General features: G+C 44.1%; 1 protein-coding gene across 2 annotated transcripts in view; it reads left to right on the top strand.

Annotated features, from left to right (window-relative positions):
* Positions 1–22,856, top strand: part of c2cd3 (C2 domain containing 3 centriole elongation regulator) — a 191,107-nt gene that overhangs the window by 109,078 nt on the left and 59,173 nt on the right. For both annotated transcript variants that reach the window (XM_072477143.1, XM_072477144.1), the window contains 4 exons: positions 15,199–15,464; positions 17,222–17,314; positions 18,262–18,870; positions 21,390–21,734. In XM_072477143.1, coding sequence (XP_072333244.1) covers positions 15,199–15,464; positions 17,222–17,314; positions 18,262–18,870; positions 21,390–21,734 — 1,313 coding nt within the window. The remainder of the gene's footprint in view (positions 1–15,198; positions 15,465–17,221; positions 17,315–18,261; positions 18,871–21,389; positions 21,735–22,856) is intronic.

Raw genomic sequence — 22,856 nt, 5'->3', positions numbered from 1 at the left:
AAGTCTGCCAGTGCTTGAAAACTGCTGCTGAGTTCACTGCGTGGGGGCTGATCCTCAGGCATTCCGGGATGATCCTGAGCTCCATAGTCCTTTAAGCACGCTTAATAAATTGTAGCGCACAAAGACTCACGAGAGACGAATAGAGATGAAGTCGAAGAGGCTTTATTCATAGATTATCATAGAATTTACAGTGCAGAAGGAGGCCATTCGGCCCATCGAGTCTGCACCGGCTCTTGGAAAGAGCACCCCACCCAAGGTCAACACCTCCACCCTATCCCCATAACCCAGTAACCCCACCCAACACTAAGGCCAATTTTGGACACTAAGGGCAATTTATCATGGCCAATCCACCTAACCTGCACATCTTTGGACTGTGGGAGGAAACCGGAGCACCCGGAGGAAACCCACGCACACACGGGGAGGATGTGCAGACTCCACACAGACAGTGACCCAAGCTGGAATCGAACCTGAGACCCTGGAGCTGTGAAGCAATTGTGCTATCCACAAGGCTACCGTGCTGCCCTATTAAGCGTGACTTGTTCCCCGCAGTTCAGTAACAGACTGGCCTGCAGGGGAGAACTCTGGTTCTTATACTCCGCCTTCAGGGCGGAGCTAGAGGTCAACAGCCAATCAGGACCCGGGATCTGTCAGCCAATGACATCACGGCTTCACAGTCCCACATGACACCCAATGCATACTACCACAGTTATTTACACTGGAGGGTCTGAGGGGGTGTATACACCTGTTGTCTTAGGTCGGGGTGTTAATGTTAATTTATTATTTGGGCACGGGGGTGGGGAGGGGTTTGGGGGTTGCTTTTTTAGATTGTGTTTTGTACTTAACCCTGTTGGGTTCTTTTTTCTTTCTCATTTTGTTATTGATAATTTATGAAAAGCTTTAATAAAAAATTTTTTTTTTTTTTTTTTAAACTCAATTGCGGCCAGCTTGATAGCTGCAGCCGAGGTAATCTGGTGTAATGTTAGCCAGCTGATGCAACACTGCTCTTTAGGGATATTACTTTCAGCAAACCAGGGACTGGTTTAACACCGTGGGCTAAATAGCTGGCTTGTAACAAGGCCAGCAGCGCGGGTTCAATTCCCATACAGGCCTCCCCAAACAGGCGGCGGAATGTGACGACTAGGGCTTTTTCACAGTAACTTCATTGAAGCCTACTTGTGACAATAAGCTATTATTATTATTATTACTTACAAGTGGCTGAGAAATATTTTCGGATATACACTTTGTTTTGTTTATTCCGAAATGTTCCGTATGTTTTTAGCCAGTTCTTATAATGGGTGGGGCAGTCAGTCCGGGGGGCAGCAATGTGGGGGGGTAAAACAAGCGGGCTTAGCTGACTGTAACCAAGCTGTGCTTGTTAAGACGGGAGAGTTCGTTCAGCTGCTCCATCACCAATACAGCTGAACACTCGAAGGACTGCTCTGGAGACTCCTTGTTATTATTCACAATTGCGTGTTTAAGGAGTTGGACAGTGAGACGCTTAGCCTTGCTTTTGTTGGTTTAAACAATATTAGTTTTCGGCCTAGGCCCACTCGGAAATGGGTCAAATTTTCTATTCAACCTTTCATGTACATAGTTTCTCAAGAGAACAACAGTAACGCCAGTGTTCGGATAGTACTTATTTTCTTTCTTCTCCCCTCCCCCCACCAATGCTCTGTTCTCTGATATTGGGCTATTTGTCAAGCTGGGTACACCTGTCACATAATTGAATACAGATTTTTATGGATGTGTTAAAGGTAATTAGATATAATGTGAAAGGGTTACATAACCCTATTAAGAGAAAAATGATACTCTGTCAGTTGAAACCTCTTAAGCTGCAAAATTGTATTTTTACAAGGAACACATTTGTCAGACATAGAATATAGTAAGCTGGGCAAATCTTGGGTAAGCCAGGTATTCTTCTCATGCATCAGGGAAAAAAGGGGGTCTGGCAATCTTATTCCACAAATCGGTGAATTTCTGTATCCATTCACAACGCAAGGACAATGAAGGCAGGTTCATGTTGCTTAATGGAGCAGTAGATGGGCCAGAGGTATCATTGATAAATGTGTATGTCCTGAACGCGGATGACCCACAATTTATGAAAAAGATCGTCAACCTCTTAAGTACAGGAATGCTCTTATTGAATGGGGATTTTAATTGTGTTATGTCCCAATGGCAGACCGGCTCTCAGCATCATTGAACACCTACTCCAAGATGAGCAAATCATTGAGAAGTCATGTTTCAGAAGCTGGGCTAGTAGGCACATGGCGGCACCTGTACTCGAGTAGCAGAGACTTTACATTTTGCTCCAACAGGCACTGTTCTTACTTCTGCATTGACTATTTCTTTATAAATAAGTCAGAGGCTCAAAGAATAATTGACGGCGACATCTTACCAATAGTCCTCTTTGATTATAGGCCCGTAGCTGTAACTTGAAATCTGAGACTAAAATCTACCTCAGAGGTAGATGCCTGAATGCATTTCTCAAATGATAAAGAATTTGTGGGAGGGAAAAAAGAATTACAATTCTATCTAGAACTGAATGCAGCACTGAATACCTCACCCCTGACCTTATGGCATACCCCAGGCATATTTAAGAGGTAGCATCACCTCGTGCATGTGCCAAAAGGAAGAAAAATGAACCAAAATAGGTTGCATTAGATTAGAACAGGAAATTCAGAATTTAAAAAAAGCAACACAAAAAGTAATGCTCATTAGCTTTGATGGCCTCCCTCACAAACGTTCGCTGACTCAGGATAGTTTGCTTTCAGAACAAGTTGAAAGGTGTTTACGATTTGTAAAACCGATATTATGCACGTGGTAACAGGGCAAGCTGCTTGTTGGCATTTCAATTAAGAAAACTGCAACCATGCTATATTGTTCCAAAACGTGCGTCACAGACGCCCCATCATCTTTTGACCAAATCAGAGAGGATCTTTTGTGCTTTTGTGGACTTCTATGGGAAATTGTACAACGATTCTGATGCCTGTAGGAATATGGGAAAAATTCCCTACTTTCTTCAAAGCGATGGTGCCAGAAAATAGCGCCAATGAATTGGACAAGTCTGTCACTGGTTTGGAAATTGATGAGGCAATAGGTGCACTTAAAAATAAAGTCCGGGGCCCAAAGGCTACATAAACAAATTTTATAAGATCTTTATCGACATACTTACACCTTTACTTCAACTGTCCTATCAACACTCATTAGACGCTGGATCATTGGCTCCTCTCTGGAGAGATGCAGTCATAACGGTCATTCGTGAGGAGAGTAGGGACCCAACAGTGTGTGAGTCATGTCACCCCACATCATTACTTAATTCAGATCTGAAAATTCTAACATCAGTACTAGCCCATAGAGTAAATAAGATAATAACTGAGGTTATACACCCGGACCAAACTGGATTTATAACAGCGTTACTCTTCACAAGCTCCGTCATATTATGACTCCTGCCCAAGCAGTGGAGTTGAGGCCATTGATTTTATCTTTCAACAATGAAAAGGCATTTGGCTGAGCATCATGGCTGTACCTATTTCAGACTTTAGACCATCTGGGGCTTGGACACAACTTTGAGATCTGTCCAGATCCTCTCTTCAAATCCACGTGTTTGTGAAATGTCATATTTCTAAAGTTTATGTGCTCGGCGCCAAGATGGCAGTTGCAGGCAGCCAGATGGGCGCTGCGACCAGGGCCCGGGCGCCAGACGAGCCGGTGAAGGCACCATTCCTAGCCAATTCCTCAGACGTTACCCACGCTCCTAGAAGCTAAGCCTATTATGTCGAGGACCAGGATGACGCATACCAGCAGTTGCATTGCGTTACAGTCCTAGGGTCGCGCCCATCCAGATTGCATTGAAGGTAAATGGATGCCCCATTAACATAGAGCTCGACACCAGAGCTGCGGTCTCGGTAATCAGCTGTCAGTCATTCGCCATGATCCGGGCCAGTCTCCAGACCTCAGATCTTCGGGACATGGTTGGCTACACACACAGGGGAGCTCTTGGCCATTGAGGGCACCACCATGTGACTGTGACATATGGGATGCCAACTGACATATAGTTGGTATGTTTGCCCTTAGTGGTAGTCTACGGTGCAGGACCCAGCTTACTGGGCTTCAACTGGATTGCAGTATGTACCCTCACGGCCCAGAATGAGTGCTGGCGAACTTTCCTGGCGTGTTCATCAAAGGCCTCGACATGATGAAAGGGGCCTTGGCCAAAATCATTGTGGATGAAAACGCGCAACCCAAGCTTCTGGTGGCGGCTATGAAGGAGTAGGTCACACGTTTGGTGGCTCCCGCTCAGGGCCGGACCTTTGGACATTTTCCCCCAAAGAGCAGAGACGGACCGACTGATAAAGGAGATACTGCAGGTCGACAAGAGGTATGCGGAGATCCCAGAGGCAGGGCTTCTAAGGGAGCGACAGAGGTTACAGGGTGGAGTTTGGCTTGTTAGCTACAGGGAAGGCGGTGGAGCAGCTGAGGAAAGAGAGGGGGGCGATTTATGAATACAGAGAGAAGGCCAGCAGAATGCTTGCGCAGCAGCTCAGAAAGAGGGAGGCAGCCAGGGAGATTGGGAAAGTAAGGGACAGGGATGGGAACCTAGTTGGAGATTCAGCAGGGGTTAATAAAGCGTTTTAAGAAATTTTACAGCAGGTTGTATGAGTCGGAACCCCCAGCTGGGCCGGAGGGGCTGAGGCAATTCTTAGGGAGGCTGAAGTTCCCGAAGGTGGACGAGGGGTTGGTCGAAGGGCAAGGGGCCCCGATCGGGTTGGAGGAAATAGCAGATGGGCTGAAGGCCATGCAGTCAGGTAAAGCCCCGGGGCCGGACGGGTACCCAGTGGAGTTTTATAAAAAGTTCTCTGGGATATTGGGGTCGCTGTTGATGAGGACATTTAATGAGGCAAGGGAGAGAGGGGTGCTTCCCCCGACGATGTCACAGGCCACTATCTCATTGATCCTGAAGCAGGACAAGGACCCGGAGCTATACGGGTCCTACAGACTGTACTCCCTACTAAATGTAGACGCCAAACTGTTGGCCAAAATCCTCTCGGATTAAAGACTGCGTTCCGGACGTGATTGAGGAGGACCAGACGGGATTCGTTAAGGGTGGGCAGTTGGCAGCCAATATAAGAAGGTTGCTGAATGTGATCATGATGCCCCCAGAGGGTAGGGACATGGAGGTAGTGGTCGCAATGGACGCAGAGAAGGCATTTGATCAGGTGGAATGGGAATATCTGTGGGAGGTACTAGAGCGGTTTGGATTTGGGCGGGGCTTCTTTGACTGAGCCAGGCTGCTGTATCAGGCTCCCGTGGCGAGTGTACAGACGAACAGGCTAACATCGGGCTATTTTAGGCTGCACCGGGGGATGAGGCAGGGATGCCCCCTCTCCCCACTGCTGTTTGCGCTGGCCATAGAGCTGCTGGCAATTGCGTTGGAGAGCCTCAAGGGGCTGGTCTGGGGCTATACGCAGACGACCTGCTCCTATATGTTTCGGACCCACTGGAAATGATGGAAGAAATTGAGGATTCTGGGGAATTTGGCCGGTTTTCGTATTATAAATTGAACATGGGGAAAAGTGAGATGTGCGCGATCCATGCAAGGTGGCAGGAGAGGCGATTGGGGGAGCTGCTGTTTAGAGTGGTAGGGGGAAGCTTTCAGTGCCTAGGCATCCAGGTGGCACGGGAATGGGAATGGCTACACAGGTTAAATCTGACCCGACTAGTAGACCAAATGAAGGATTATTTCCGAAGGTGGGGCGCTGTCATGTCCGTTGTCACTAGCCGGGAGGGTACAGACAGTGAAAATGATGGTCCTCCCAAGATTCCTGTTTGTGTTTCAGTGTCTCGCCATCTTTATTCCACGGTCCTTCTTTAAACGGGTAAATAAGATAATCACCGGGTTTGTATGGACGGATAAGACCCCGCGAGTAAAAAGGTGATGCTTGAGCAGAGCCAGGGAGGAGGCCGGGCTGGCGCTGCCGAACTTTAGTAATTATTATTGGGCGGCGAATATTGCCGTGACGTGGGGGGTGGGTCGTCGGTGTGGGAGCGAGTGGAGGCGGCATCATGCAAGGGCACTAGTTTGGGAGCATTGGTAACGGCGCCTCGGCCGTTCCGGCCGGCACGGTACTCCACCAGCTCCGTGGTGGTAGAAGCCCTGAGAATCTCTGGGCAGAGGGGGAGCATCGGTCTGGTCTCCAATCTGAAATAATCACCGGTTTGCCCCGGGGAGGCTGGATAGAGGGTTCCGGAGAAGGCAGAGAGCAGGGATTGAGAGGATGGGTGATATGTTTACAGAGGGGAGCTTTTCCAGCCTGAGGGAGTTGGAGGAAAAATTTGAATTGACGAGAGGGAAGGAGTTTCGGTACCTGCAGGCACGGGATTTCCTATGCAGGCAGGTCTCAACCTTCCCGCTCCTACCGCCAAGGGGGATACAGGACAGGGTAGTTTCCAGAATGTGGGTGGGAGAAGGGAGGGTTTTTGACATTTACAAGGAATTCATGGGGTCAGAGGAAACACAGACCGAGGAGCTGAAACGCAAATGGGAAGAGGTGTTAGGAGGAGAGATAGAGGATGGTCTCTGGGTGGACGCATTGAGTAGAGTCAACGCGTCCACAACATGCGCCAGGCTCAGCCTGATACAGTTTAAGGTCGTTCAACGGGCTCACATGACAGTGGCCCAGATGAGCAGGTTCTTTGGGGTGAAAGACGGGTGCGCAAGGTGTGTGGGAGGACCAGCGAACTATGTCAATATGTTCTGGGCATGTCTGAAGCTTAGGGGATTCTGGCAGATGTTTGCGGATGTCGTGTCCAAAGTATTGAAAACAAGGGTTGCACCGAGTCCAGAGATGGCGATTTTCAGAGTTTTGGAAGACCTGGGAATCCAGGAGGAGAAAGAGACAGACGTTCTGGCCTTTGCTTCCCTGGTAGCCCGAAGACTGATACTATTAGCTTGGAGGGACTCGAAGTCGAAGACCTGGCTAACTGACATGGCGAGCTTTCTGTTTGGCGAAAATCAAGTTCGCCTTAAGAGGATCATTGTTAGGATTTGTCCGGAGGTGGCAGCCGTTCGTCGACTTCTTTGGGGAAAATTAACCATCAGCAGAAGGGGGTTGGGGGGGGGGGGCGGTTGGAGTTTAGTTTAGTTTAGAGTAGGATGTTAGTAAAGGTGGGACCTGTGAGGGTGGAAGACGGCTTTTGCACTATGTTTATATATGCATGTTCATTGTTTCTTCTGTTGTTGTTATAAACCCATAATACCTCTAAAATGTTTATATAAAAAAAAGAAAACCGCAACCTCAATATTTCTGCGCCCACCCAGTACCATATGCACTAGCCCAAGGTCACGCAGAGTTGGAGCGCTTGGGCATCATCCTCCCCGTCCACTCCGCCGATTGGGCTGTGCCGGTGGTCACGCCGTGAAAACCCGATGGATCTATGCAGGGACTACAAGATGACAGTGAACTGGGTTTCCCGCCTCAACCGTTACCCGGTCCCTCGCTTTGAGGAACGCCAAACTCCGCCAAGGAAAAGCGTTCGCAGAACTCAACATGAGCCATGTATCTACAGCTGGTCCTCGATCCGGACATCCGTAGGTGTCACTGTTAACATCCACAGAGGGTTGTATGAATACGCCTGGCTGCCATTCGGAGTTTCATCGGTCAGTGCGATTTTCCAGCGGGTAATGGGAAACATCCTGCGGAGCCAACCCAGGGTGGCCATATATCATACATCCCCGGGTCCAGAGACGAGCATTTGGAGAACCTCCGATTTGAACAAGCCAGCACCCTCCTCCACAGAGAAAAGTGCATTTTTTAAGCCCCAAGGTCACCTATTTGGGGTACAGGGTAGACGGGCACAGCCTTCACCCAATGGAAGACAAAGTGCGGACCATCCGACAGGCTCCCATCACTCAAGGAGACCGACTTATGAACTCCGCTCTTATGTCTCATGAATTACTACGGGAAATTCATCCCCAACTAAGCCACGCAGTTTAGCCCGCTCCACCAGTTGTTGAAAAAAGGGCACCAGTGGGAATGGCAGTTATCCTGGGTCCAGCACATAGTCCAGGAGGGGACCCAACATCGAGTCCTACCCGACGATCTGGAGGCCGATACGACGAAGCTCCCAGGCGTGAAGGATAGTGTTTTGTTATGAGGGACATGGGTGGTCTCCATGGAACGCTGTCGAGCACCTTTGCTGCAGAACCTCCACAATGGACGCCTGGGGGTATCCAAGATAAAAGATACTTGCCCACAGCTACGTTTGGTAGCCCAGGATAAACTCCGATATCGAGAAGGTGGCCCACGCTGTGGTCCTTGCCAAGAGTACCAGAAAACCCCACCTGCTGCTCCGATGCACCTTCGGGAGCGGTCTTGAAAACCTTGACTCCAAGTCCACATGGACTTCGCGTCTCCATCCCAGGGGGTGACGTTCCTTGTCACTCAAAGTGGCTCACAGTCCACAAAGTGCAGACCAAGGTCTATGCTCTATATGATTCCCAACCTTTACCACAGGGTATGAACTCCCCTGTGAGGTTTTCCCCTTAACAAAGGGAACCTCTCGGTATAAAAAGCCCCGACTTGGCTGCAGGTCGGGGAGGTTGGCCCTTCGAGGAGGGGAGTTGTTGCGTTTGTAATTATTGTGTGTACCGTAATAGACCTTTGTTCATTCCTATCCGAGCGTGTGTTCCTGCATCTCTTACATTGGATTCTACAGCACCAATTGGTGTGAAACACATGTTTGAATTGGTGAGGCTAGATGCCAGGTCCAGGGGGTTGAAAGGATGAGGGATTTGCTTTTAGCAGGGTGCTTTGTGAGCCTGAAGGAGCTGTCGGAAAAATGTGGGCTTTCACAGGGGGATCCATATAGGTATCTACAGGTTCACAATTCCGCGAGAAAGATCTCTCTGACATTCCCTGTTGTGCTGCCCTCCTCGTTGTTGGAGAGTGTTCTGTCTCTGGCAGGGATGGAGGAGGGAAGTATCTTGGGGATTTATGATACGATTATGGGAGAATGTCGGCGGAAGGGGGTAAAGGCCAAGTGGGGGGAAGGTTGAAATTGGAGGATGGGGTGTGGTGCAAGGCCCTGCGGAGGGTGAATGCAACAATGTCGTGTGCGAGATTCGGGCTGGTACAGTTGAAGGTAACGCATTGGGCCACTTGACAAAGTCTCGGCTGAACAGGTTGTTTGCAGGAATGGAGGATGAATGTGAGAGTTGTAGGAGGGGTCTGGCGAATCATGCGCATATTTTCTGATCGCGTCCTAAGCTTCCGGGGTTGTGGGTCTCCTTTAGCGCCATGTCGGCGAGTCTACAAATTGATCTAAAGCCCTGTCCCTTAGGGCCCATAATTTGGGTGTTCGAGCTGCAGACCGGGTCGGGTGTCCTGGCCTTCGCCTTGCTGATTGCTGGAGGTGGGTGCTGATGGGGTGGACGTCAGCTTCTCCACCCAGTGCCTCAGTATGGCTGCAGATCTTATGGAAATTTTATATCTCGAGAAAATTAAGTACACCATGAGGGGCAATTGAGGGGTTCTCCTAGAGATGGCAGCCGTTTATTCTGTAATTTAAAAGAGCTGGCCACCCTTGGTTGTTAGGGAGGGATGAGGGCGGGGTTGGGGGAGAGAATTGGAAGGGGGAGGATTTTCTGTCAGGGGCCTTTTTCAGGGGAGTGGGCGGGAAGAGGGTTTTGGGTGATTTGTTATTGTTTTGCTGTTATGTATAAAATTGAAGAAGCTGAATAAAAATACTTTATTAAAAAAACATCCAATGAGGTGTCATTGGGTGGGGGGGGAGGGGGAGGGGGGGGAAGTAATATCCTGTAAATAATCAGACATTGCTGCCTGACAATTCTTTATACATTAAAAGGGAATGGGAGGGTATCTGCAGCACGAGATGCCGGTGGAAGACTGGAATGAAATTTGTTCTGAGACCCATCTTGTTACCTATTCAAATACCTGGAGAGAATATAAATGGAAGCTCATTACAAGGTACTTCAGAACACCACATATTACTGTAAAGATTGGTTCCTCTCCCACGAATAGTTGCTAGGGAGACTGCAGGGAACCAATTGATCATTATTTACACACATTCTGGTCATGCCCAAAGTTGAGGGAGTATTGGGATAAGATATTCAAAACATTGGCTGAGGTATTCCACATAAACATCCCACAGACTCCTCTAAATGCTCTTGGGTACAATTCCGGAAGGGATGGAAGGAAGAAAACATGACTATCTTTTGCAAATTCTGCTTATAGCTGCTATTAAGCTGAAACCCCGATGCCCAATTTATGAAACTTGGTTATCCAAAGTCAGAGAGCTTTTTGAGATGGAAAAAATCATACTCACAGAGCGAAAAATCTTTTCAAAGGTGGATCTAGTAATGAGAATCTTGTTCACTGAAGAAACCACGGAGAGCACTCCTCATCCCACCCCAACACCATTCATTATATATATTTGCCCCCTTTTTTTAAACCATGCTTTTCCATCTATTTCCTATAGTCATTTTTCACTGGCATTCTATGGAGGTTGTAAAGCAGTGTGTTGTCAGGACTAGCCATCTGCAGTGTGTAGGTTCAGAGACATATGAGTATTGTTTATCAGCAGTTGTCTGCAGGTTAATGAAGTCAGTATAGAGTATTTGTGTTCTTTTACCCTATCTTTTTTTCTTGCCCCTCATCTGAATGTAGTAACTTTTTCTGAGATTTGGTTCCACAAGTTCCAGGAGCCTAACATCTCGCTGAGTGGTATGATAAAAGTGGATCCATGTGCGAATTGTCCTGGTTAATTCAGTACTACAGAATGACCCTTCATGGAAACTTTACAGGAGCTTGAGCTTTTTCTGAATTGACTCTCCCACCCAGGTTTTCTCTCATTGTCTTGTTCAGGAATTGCCAATAACAACAAGTTCTCTCAACTGTTTGTACAGACTTGGTAAACATTAATTATTTCCCTGCTATTTGGGACAAATTTCAAACCTAAGTAAAGCTTTTGAAGAACTATATGTGCCCAATAATCTAAAACATTCACTTGTTTAACTGGTTATTAATTTGTAATTAGCACATGTATTCCTGAAAATATTATGAGAAATGCAAATCAAATTCAGCATGACATTAGGTATTTCCCTATCCTTGTGACCTCTGCACCAATTAATTATCCTCCAAATGTGAGAACTGTGCAGCAAAACATTCTTCTCCAGTCTTGCAGCCTACACCATGCTTTCTCCAGCCTTCAAATCCTTTTTTTCCATAAAGCTTGCCTGTTTTTTAAACGTTGATTGAATCGACCAGTTCAGACCTATCGAGAATAATTAGTACACATTTTCATTTTAAAATATGTGCTATTTTGAGGCACATTAGTTTTTAAGGGACCATTTTATGAGGTTACATTCTGTATCAGTCCATAACATTGACAGTCTAGGCTGACACTTAATTGCAGTACTGAGGAAGTGCTGTAATTTTCAGCTTAAAAAATAAGCCAGTGTCTTTCTGCCCTCTTGGGTGGAAATAAGCAATCCTATGACAGTCCAAGGCACAAAGAAGGTCTTCTGGTGTCCTGGCCAATAGTTGTCACTGAAATCACTGTAAAAAAGAACATTTATCTTGTTTGTTGAACCATACCGAATGGCGGGACAGTGGTTAGCGCTGCTGCCTCACAGCGTTAGGGACCTAGGTTCAATTCCGGCCTTGGGTTGCTGCCTACATGGCGTTTGCACGTTCTCTTCGTGTCTGTAGGGGTTTCCTCCCGGTACTCCGGTTTCCTCTCTCAGTCCAGAGATATGCAGATTAGGTGGATTGGCCGTGACCAATACGCAGTGTTGCGGAGGATAGTGCTGGGGAATGGGCCTAGGTAGAGTAATCTTTTGGAAGGTCAATTCGGACTTGATGGGCCAAATGACCCCCTTCTGCACTGTGAGGATGAATGCAGATCATCTGTTGTGTTTCACCCTAATTACAACACTGGCTATGTTTTAAAATACTTTATATATTGGGACGACTGGGTGTGAAAGGCAATTTTGGTTTGCCTTTCTTTACCTCTACACTTCACGTAATCCCAAAAGTCCATTTTCCTTTGACTTTTGACCTAATTAAGGTATCAACACTTAGAAAATTAAATGAAGGACACCGTTTTCTTTACTTTTATGAGAAGGTGAGTAAGCTGTTAATTTAGGACAGACCAAAGATTTTGGACTTTTTTTTAAGTTCAGCTACGGCTCCATCCTGAACATTCAATGAATCATTGGGGGCTCCAACAAAAATGAGGACATTTCATTATGTTTTGTTTCAACATGGTAAATCAACAATATAAGAGTTTTGCTGGTGCTTATGATGCTTTCTGCATAATGATATACAATATATCTGCATGAGGTTTCTTATGTGACAAGTTGGGTGCACTGTCAGATATAGGTGCAAAATCTCTGAACTTATCAACTGATGTTCTGAAGTCGATCTAACAAATAGAAAAGTAGAAAATAAGAGGAGGAGGCAATTCATCCCTTCATTATGATCATGGCTGATCATCCAAAGAACAAAGAAATGTACAGCACAGGAACAGGCCCTTCGGCCCTCCAAGCCCGTGCCGACCATGCTGCCCGACTAAACTACAATCTTCTACACTTCCTGGGTCCGTATCCCTCTATTCCCATCCTATTCATGTATTTGTCAAGATTCCCCTTAAATGTCACTATCGTTGATAGTTGGCTATCCAACTCAATAGCCTGTTCCTGCCTCTTCTCTTTTCCCCATATCCTTTGATCCCTTATGCCCTAAGAGCTATATCTTACACCTCCTTGAAAACATGCACCTCCTTGAAAACATGCAATGTTTTGGCCTCAACTGCTTTCTGTGGTAAGGAATTCCACAGGGTCACCACTCTCTGGATGAGGAAATTTCTCCTCTTCTCAGTCTTAAATGCTCTACCCTGTATCCTCAAATTGTGACCCCTTGTTCTGGACTCTCCCAACATCGGAAATATTCTTCCTGCATCTACCCTGTCTAGCCTTGTTAGAATTTTATAACGCGATCCCCCCCTCATTCTCCTGAACTCCAGCGAATTTAGTCCTAACTGACTCAATCTCTCCTCCTATGTCAGGCCATGGTTTAGCCACCTTCCCTGTTTTACTTTTGTGCCAGACAGGAATGAACAATTGTCACTGTTCACCCATGTGCTCTTTGGATGTTTGCCATTGCCTATCCGCTGCCATCTCTTTAAGTAATGTTTCCCAGTCCATCGTAGCCAACTCGCGCCTCATACCATCATAGTTTCCTTTATCAGGACTCTAATCTCAGAATCAACTACATCACTCCCTATCTTGATGAAGAATTCTATTGTCATGGCTGCTCATTCCCAAGGGGTCTCGCGCAATTAGACTGTCAATTGCTCCTTTCTTATTACACTATCCGGTTTAGGGTGGCCCGTTCTCTAGTAGGTTTCTCGACGTATTGGTCCAGAAAACCATCCGTACGCACTCCAGGAATTCCTCCTCTGCAGTATTGTGATTAATTTGATTTAGCCAATCTATTTGCAAATTAAAGTCACCCATAATTACATATGTTCCTTTATTGCTGTCATGAATCTGCCTAGAAACAGCAGTAAAACAAAGAGGACAGGACAAAATAGGATGCGAGGGATCCAGTAATAGGTGAAATCTGCCTAGAGACAGCAGAGACCGTATTCAAAAGGCCCCATTGGTATGCATAGCTCCTAATAGCAAGATTAGAAAGCCATTTGGATCATCAAGTATGAATAGCTTGAGGAGAAACAACTTGTAGACAATTGGGAAGGTCAATGAGGTATACATAATGTTAATGTGGATTGAAGGAAATTGATGAGGCAGCCAGCTGAATACACAGAACGCATAATCAAAAAGGAACAAAGGTATAATTGGCCCGATGATCAGAAGCTAGGGAGTCAATTAACATCTAACAGTCTCAGAAAGCAGACAAGACTTTCTAGCCACAAAGCCTGGAGGCCAATGTTTTTCAGCTCACAACCGAGAGGTCAAGTTTACATGAAACAAACCTCCAAGGCAGTGTCGAAAACCTTTGTAATGGCAGTTTTAAATATTTTCGCTGTAGTAGGATAAGACGTTTCCCACATTTGAGTATCATCCTTTGATTGTACGGTAACTATAAGCTGGTGATTTAATTTGGGAAAATAGAAAGTTTTAAGGAGTTCGGGTGCTGTAGATATATATTGGAACAAGGGGTACATTGGATGTAAACTGTGTGTGTTTAGTAATTCCATACATCGTAACTACATAAGAGTAAAGTAGCCCGGTTATTGTGTATTTGTCTTTATTTTAAGAAATAGTTTTTAATAATTGTTACACTATGACTTGGCTGTTTATACTCACTGGAGTTTCACTTGTCTCCTCACACTAAAACAAAATAAAACTATACACTCCCCCGAATCGGTGTTCCAAGTTGGGATACCCATACAGGTAACATCGGCTGACTTCGTGACAATTGTCTGCATCTCTAATTTCCTGTTTAATGCCATTCCCAACATCAACACGACAGTTTGGGTGTTTATATGAATCCCCACTAATGTTTTTTGCCCCTTGGTGTTTCTCAGCCGCACCCATACAGATTCCACATTGTCGGAGCTAATATCTTTTCTCACTATTGCGCTAATTTCCTCTTTAATCAGCGTTGCAACACCATCGCCTTTCCTTTTTGTCTGTCCTTCCTAGATACTGAATACCCCTGGATGTTCAGTTCCCATTCTTGGTCACCCTGCAGCACGTCTCCATAATCTCAACTGTATCATACCAGTTTACATCTATTTATGCAATTAATACATCCACTTTATTGCAAATGCTCCGTGCTTTAAGGCACAAAGCCTTAAGGCTTGTCTTTACTTGTCTCGTTTACACTATTTTTCACTGTGGCCCTGTTTGATTTTGGCACTTGATTTTTCTGTCTATCACTTTTCTCATTCCCCTTTCTGTCTTTTGTTCTTACCCGAGATCTCCCCCTCCTTGCATAGATTTCCATCCCTCCAATTTTAGTTTAACCCTTCCCCAGCCAATGTTGCAGTAACCCCCCCCCCACCACCACCACCTCAGACATCAGTCGCAGTCCTGCCAATGGAACTAGTGTGTTGGTTGAAGTTTTATAATTGTAATTTCTGTGAAACTTAATGCCTAGTTCTTTGGTAGTTGGATAAATGGTTTACGTTTCTCTGTTTCTTTGAATGCAGGGCTGCAGCAGAAAGGAGTCACTCACTAAAATACCAATCTGAAATTGGTGTGAATACTTACATTACAATTCATATTTCATTTCTGGAAAATGAAAAACGGCGCACTAAGGTAGTAGCCCGTACATTCTGCCCAGAATTTGATCATTATTCTGAGTTTCCATGCAACATTCTTATCCAGAGATCTACTGGGGAGAGTTTCAGTTTGGCCGAACTGCTTGAATCCTCAGAGGCCGTCTTTACCATCTATCATCAGTCTACTACACCAGGTAACATTTTTGCATTCAGCTTTTGTTATTTAAATGTACATGATACTATTTACCACTGACCTCTCTGCACACCCATACTATTCTTCGATTTTCACCTACCTGAAAATTTTCACGGCTTAGCAGATAGGTAGGTGAATTACTTTCTGGCCATTGCTGATGTTGCTGTAACTGATTGTCATGAAGCGAGCATGGTGGTTCTGAATAAATTACTCCCCGATGCTCCTTTCCTACCTGTGTTTTAAGACCCTTTTCACTCCCATAGTCTAGTTGAAATGCAGAATTTATTTTGGGAAAATTGTAGTCAAAAATCAACCATTTCATGGCCTACCATATTGATACACTACTGTGCTGTGATACCACCTTGTGACAGGTAGGCTTCTAAAAGATTGTGTAAATGTAATCCAGAAATCTAAGACTGCTGGAGATAATTTATTTTTGTACTTTTTTAATGTTTTAATTAATGGGTGGCACAATGGTTAGCACTACTGCCTCACGCCACCAGGGACCCAGGTTCAATTCCAGCCTTGGGTGACCGTGTGTGAAGTTTGCACGTTCTCCCTGTGGCTGCAGGGGTTTCCACCGGATGCTCCCACAGTCTTAACGATTTGCAGATATTTTGAACGGTCTCACTAAAATTGCCCCTTAAATTGCCCCATCTAAAGATGTGCAAGTAAGGTGGGCTTATTGGAATTGACATGGCAGTGGGCCTGGATGGGGCGCTCTTTCAGAGAGTCGGTGCCGACTCGATGGACGGAATGGCCTCCTGCACTGTAAAGATTCTGTGGATGTCTATGGATTTGATGGATAATTATAATAATGAGGGACTAGGCTGAAGAGGGCAATGCAATATTTCTATAAATGTGCTTACATTTGAGTGTCAGTATTTTGTCAGCCTTGGCTCACTGGTACCATTCTCTGCTCTAATTTAGGCTGTGGATTCAAGCCACAGCAGAAACTTAACCACATAATCCAGGCTGACATTTTAGTGTAATACTGCAGCAATGCCAAAAGTCTCACCTTTCATACAAGCTGAGGCCTTGTCTGCTCCCCTGGATGTGCTTAAAAGATTCAACTACATCCTTTTTTTTTTTTTTGAAGGGAAGCAGCAAGTTCCCCCTGTTGTCTTGGTCAAAATCTGTCCCTCAACCAATGTCAACAAAAATAGATTATCTGGTTATTCCTCTCATTACTCTTTGTGGGAGTTTGCTCTGTGAAAATTATAAGTTAAGAATTCATAGAATTTACAGTGCAGAAGGAGGCCATTCGACCCATCGAGTCTGCACCGGCTGTTGGAAAGAGCACCCTACCCAAGGTCAACACCTCCACCCTATCCCCATAACCCAGTAACCCCACCCAACACTAAGGCCAATTTTGGACACTAAGGGCAATTTATCATGGCCAATCCACCTAACTTGCACATCTTTGGACTGTGGGAGGAAACCGGAGCACCCAGAGGAAACCCACGCATATACGGAGAGGATGTGCAGACTCCGCACAGACAGTAGTGACCCAAGCCGGAATCGAACCTGGGACCCTGGCGCTGTGAAGCAATTGTGCTATCCACAATGCTACCGTGCTGCCCCAAGAAGCATGTTGTGATATTCCAGAAATTGGAAAGGCACTACAGAAATTCATTCTTTAATTATTTTGTCCCTTGTTTCATTTGCATATTTCAATGCTTCATTGTTAAGATGCTAGAATTTCCTTTTCCTTATAACTGTAAACTTCTATGATTTCTATACTCTTTATGTTGACAGCTAAACCAAGCACGATTTTAATTGGTGCATCAAGGGACGTTGTATTGGGAACTGTACGAATTCCACTGGCAAGCCTGCTGACTCGGCGGACAGGTAATGAGCAATCTGGTGCAATTATCACTCGGAGATCTGAGTCTAGCAATTTAGTTAGAAGATTTGGGCAGTTTAATAGCTGTAAAAGAGTATTATGATTTTATTTATTGTTTAAAACACTTGGTTAAATAGGTGAATTTAGTTACAAGGCTACTTTTTAAAAGCTTGATAGCTGCATAAAAATCAGAACATCTACCTTATAGAAAACACATGCTTCCTTAATGTGTTGCCCAGCAGCATGATTGTATGATTACTTGATTCAGAAAGTTGAGGAGAGAATTAATGGAGGGGGAAAAAAGGAACACGGGAGGATGATTCAATCTGAGATCAAGTAACAGGACACTGGAACAGCTCTCCTCCCTGCTCTTTGCCAGGAATCAGGACCTGGCAAGGAAAAGAAAAGAATAAATTTTAGTCAGAGTGCCAATTCCAGAGTGTAGATATGATATCCCTCCAACTTCAGACGTAGTTTCTACATGGAAATGAGATAATTTGCCATCTTGCAATCAGAAACATTGAGGAGTTTCCCTTGAAGAATTTCAGACTGATATACCAGGTGAGCTTTCATATTTCTAATAGACCTTGAGAAATGACACGGCCCCGATCATCCACACAGTGTAAAGGCAACTAAGTAGAGCTGGCAAATTCTCTTCCCTGAAGGACATTTGTGAACAAGTGAATTTTTATGAGCAGCTTTTATGGTCATTTTCTGGGTGTTCCTCACAAATGGCCAGATTTTTAATATTCAGTTTGTATGGTAGGATTTGAATTCCTGATCCCCAGGTTGTTTTTTCACTGCCCTAACCGCTGAACTGCTGCGTCCCTGTTGACAATATGTTAATTAATTACATATTCATTATTTACGTGCTGACTGCATTATATTTCTGAAAACTGAAACTGCATGTTGAATGGGTTCTCACACTATTTATTTTGTATTATATATTAAGGCATCTCTGGTTGGTATGCAGTGAGTCTTCCAGAAATTCCAGCTTCTGCTCAGTCTTGTGGAGCTCTCCAGAACTTGGGTGGTGGGCTCGAGATTTCAATCCACTTTGCACATCCCAATGATAGAGAGCGGGTCGTAAAGGCTGCAGAGACATTAGGTTGGAAGTATGGAACAAGTGGGGAAGAAGGTAAAGAGGGGCAATCCCCAGAAAGTAGCATATCAATAACGTTAACTGTGTCACGGATATGGCTCCCATTGCACTCTGTAGTGCTGGCTGGACGTGCACATCTGGATAAATCCACTTTTTGTTATCTCCGATATAAACTGTATGATAGAGAGGCCATTTGCACGTCACTTCAAAAACCAGTTCTGACTGTCAACGAAAGTTATGCAACAGTAAACTTTGACCAAGCAACGACTATATATCTGAAACGTACCCAATCATTGATCTGGTACCTAAAGGAAGAAAGACTAGAAGTGCAAGCATGGCTGGCATTTGGGAAAGACAACAAGACTCTAAGACCTTGTGATACTGATCGGCTAATTGGATATTCATTCATTGATCTGTCGACTCTTGCAGAGAAACCTTTGAGAAAGCTTACAGTTAGTGGTAAGCCAATTTAGTTTTATATATTTACTCATTTCCGTGCCTTGCTTTTTCCTTCCCTGCTTTTAAAAGCTGTCAAAAAACTCATCTTCACAACTCTTTCGGCCTCCACCCCTTAAGGGCGTTCTACGTATTTTCTGCCTTTGTATTGTCTTTTTCAGAGTCCAATATGTAAAACCTAGGAATCTTACTGATGCTTAAAATACTATATAATTGCACGGCCATTTTACATGGAGGCAGAAAACAGGTTTTTTTTGATTGAAGTTACCTATCACCCTGATATCTCTAATGTTGCAAAGCTGGAAGACTATTTTAAATTACTTGCTGCTCAGCAAGTTAGAACTTGTATGTGCCCACTTTTTTAAAATATATTTTATATAAGTAAAATCCGCTTTTGATAAGGATCTCGTTAGTGGAAGGCAACAAAACGATCAGTTATAACAAAAACATTAATATGATTCAATTTGGAGAGATAAATGCATACATTACTTGCAAGCTCACACTTTTCACAATGATGTCAAACAGTTCCTGTGAGACATTAGCAAGTTGAATTTTTAACCCTGTTTTACATTTAATTTCTCCTCCTTTTATCAGCAGTAACACTTCTCCACTAACCTTTGTGTCTCTCTTCTCATTTTATGTTCAAAAATACATATTCAAATAATCACTATAACTCCAATTCTTGCTATTATTAGTGTGAACACTGCAAATCAGATGCCTCCAATCTGCATTCCTGTCAAACTAAACTTCATGCAAGAACTCAACTCAAAAGGTTTCACGGCTAATATACACATTAGTAATATAAATTTGTTTTTTAAATAAATTTAGAGTTCCCAATTCATTTTGTCCAATTAAGGAGCAATTTAGCGTGGCCAATCCACTTACCCTGCACATCTTTGGGTTGTGGGGGTGAAACCCACGCAAACACGGGGAGAAAGTGCAAACTCCACACGGGCAGTGACCCAGGGCTGGGATCAAACCTGGGACCTCGGTGCTGTGAGGCAGCAGTGATAACCACTGTGCCACCGTGCTGCCCACAAATTTGCCTTTAATCGTTAATGCCTTTATTGCCTGGTGTGAAAGTTGCATTATCTGAGGAAATTTAAACAAGTCAGAGATACTGGGAGAATGGAATGGAATCCTTTCAGAAAGTGGAATGCAAAGGTGTATAATCATGACAGCTAAGTATTGGCAAGCAGCTGCTGATGGATAGTCATCAGCACTGGAGATAGAAACTTCGAAGAAAGAATGAGGACATCTCTGAGATGTTGCGTGTAAAGATTAGCAAGAGCTAGATATCAGAATTAACTTTTTTTTAAATCCACTTCAGGGTGAGAATAGCAGTTAGCACTGTTACGGTCATTTATGTATTGGGGGAAGAAACCCAAGTAGATCTAGAACCAAGAATACTGGCCATTTTCTACAAAAAAGCAGACTAGATTAGGGTCCATGCAGATGCATAATGACACAGTGTATTTGATGGTAATGGTGGTGTAAAAAGAATAGCTGCTCGATGAGAACAAGTAGAATGAAGCAGTAGAGGGTGAGGTCACAGAATTGTTACGGTGCAGAAGGAGATGATTTGAGGATCTCCGAATGAGCCTTTTGCCTACTGCCATTCTCCTACCTTCTCCCCATAGCTCTGCAGGATTGTTTATTTTCAAATCATCTAATTTCCTCTTGAATGCCTCACCAACTCAGTCCATAGACCTTAACTGTATCGCTTTTGCTACTCTTTCCAATTACTTTCCTTATGTGCCCTCTCATTCTCGATCATTTCACAAGTAGGGACAATTTGCACCTGCCTACTCTGACCTGGGCCCACATGATTTTGAATGCTTCTCTCAACTTTTCTCTTCTTTTCTCCAAAGAGAAGAGGCCCAGCTTGCGCTCTCTGCCCCTATTAAGACAGCCTAAGACACTGTTTGCTTTATTAACTGCCTCAACCTGTCCTGACACCTTTCATGACTTCTGCACATATACACTTGGGTCCCTCTGCTCCTGCACCCTTTATATTATACCGTGTCTCCATGATCTTCAGACCAAAATAACTCTTATCACATTTCCCCACATTGAACTTAACTGCCACCTAACTACCTGTTCCACCAACTTATCTATGAAGTGGTTGCAGACTGGTAAGCCAAACCCAATTATCTTGATTACAAACATTCTCATCCCACTTCCTGTAAGATTAAAGAATAAGAAGGAACTTGGTAAATTAGAAGAAAATGTTCTGTGAGCAGGAGCATGCTAAAATACTGGGCAGAGGGGCAGAAGGAAATTACTTCCCTAAATGCTTCTGCATCTTTTTTTTTCCTTTTCAAGCACCCCCCAGACTTTTCTCCAGACTTCAATCCCCAATTTGTCTAGATGCCTGCTTTTTCTTGCTTCTGTGAGCATGTTGCATTTTCTATAAATGTAATTTGCACGTTTTCAAATAAAACCTATGCAATGGTGAAGGAAGAGCAACAAAATTACAGATTGAACATATTTCTTCATTTAATATATCCTTTTCTTTACAGGTGTTTATCCACTGTTTAAGCGAGGTGCTTCTGACTTGTCAGGTGCTGCTCTAAGATTCCATATCACACTAGCACCACATGATCGTCTATCTTCTACTGGTGACTATACATCTCCGAGAATATGCGATGTTGAGGATGACCATGATTATGCACATGATACTAAAGAAAATGTTCCATCAATTAATGAAAAAGAACAAATGTCAGACGGACACATTGTTAAAGAAATGTCTACAGGTTTTAACATTGAATGCCAAAAAGTGGTAAATGAGATTTCTGAGGTGGACCTGGCAAACACGTTTGCAGTGAATGTTGTAGTAGAGAGAGCTATGCATCTAAGCTTGAAAGGTAAGAATTTTGCATCACTCCAAAGATGCAAATATATATTGCCTTTCTGGTGATGTTGAGTTGCAATCAGTGATTAATACCATTTTCTTCAGGCTCCAGATAATTTATGAACTTACGGTAATTGTATATCAGTGGAGTGAGCGCCTCTTATGTGTAATGTAGCATGATATGAGTTGACTCTTTTCTTTAATTACTCCACGGCTTTGCTGATACTTTGATACTTTCTAAAATGGTGTGCAGGTTCTGAAGTACATGTGGTATGGAGGAAAAGGTACAAGATATAATGGAGGAATTTTCTTCTAGCCAATGTAAGTGAGGGTAACTAGTTCTATCCCAGTTGTTCAATAGCCCCTTTAAATTTTTTAATGAGCTGGAAGAGGTTGTATGAAACGTAAAATGGCTAATGCCTGCTTACATGCTCCTTTGAGTTTATACTGAAACAGCTGACTTTTAACACCTGACAGCTTTAAATTTGTAATGAGACACTGGATTCTGTTTTGTTTCTGGCTAAGATAGACTTGGTGTGTGTTAGTCTTCAAAAGTCTTTCTGTTCTGATCTGAAATTTTTTTTTAACTTAAAGTACCCAATTAATTTCTTTTTCCAATTAAGGGGCAATTTTGCGTGGCCAATCCACCTACCCTGCACATCTTTTGGGGTTATGGGGGGGAAACCTACGCAAACACGGGGAGAATATGAAAACTCCACACGGACAGTGACCTGGGGCCTGGATCGAACCGGATCCTCAGCACCATTACAGCAGTGCTAACCACTGCGCCACTGTGCCGCCCTGTGATCTGAGATTTTTAAAGATCTTTCTTGAGAGTTGTTTTGGAGGCAAGTCATTTTTTGAAATTTTGGTCTATTACTATTGAGTAGCACTGCATTCTCAGCAGGTGATAACCAAACACGTTTGACTTCCATTTGGAATGCTGTCAATGTTTCTCTGAGGGTTGCTGAAGCCCAATTATTACATGTCTCTATTTGTCTGATTCCTCCGGCTCTTATTTTATTACGAGCAATTAACCTAAAAATAAGACGTAGAACCCAAATATTAGAAAAGTCCATAAAAATAGTACACTTCCATTGTTACTATATTCTGCTTACTGACAAAACTGCAGCAT

This window comes from Scyliorhinus torazame, chromosome 15 (genome assembly GCF_047496885.1).
Source record: "Scyliorhinus torazame isolate Kashiwa2021f chromosome 15, sScyTor2.1, whole genome shotgun sequence".
Lineage (NCBI taxonomy): Eukaryota > Metazoa > Chordata > Chondrichthyes > Carcharhiniformes > Scyliorhinidae > Scyliorhinus > Scyliorhinus torazame.
This window is presented reverse-complemented; position numbering and strand designations above follow the sequence as displayed.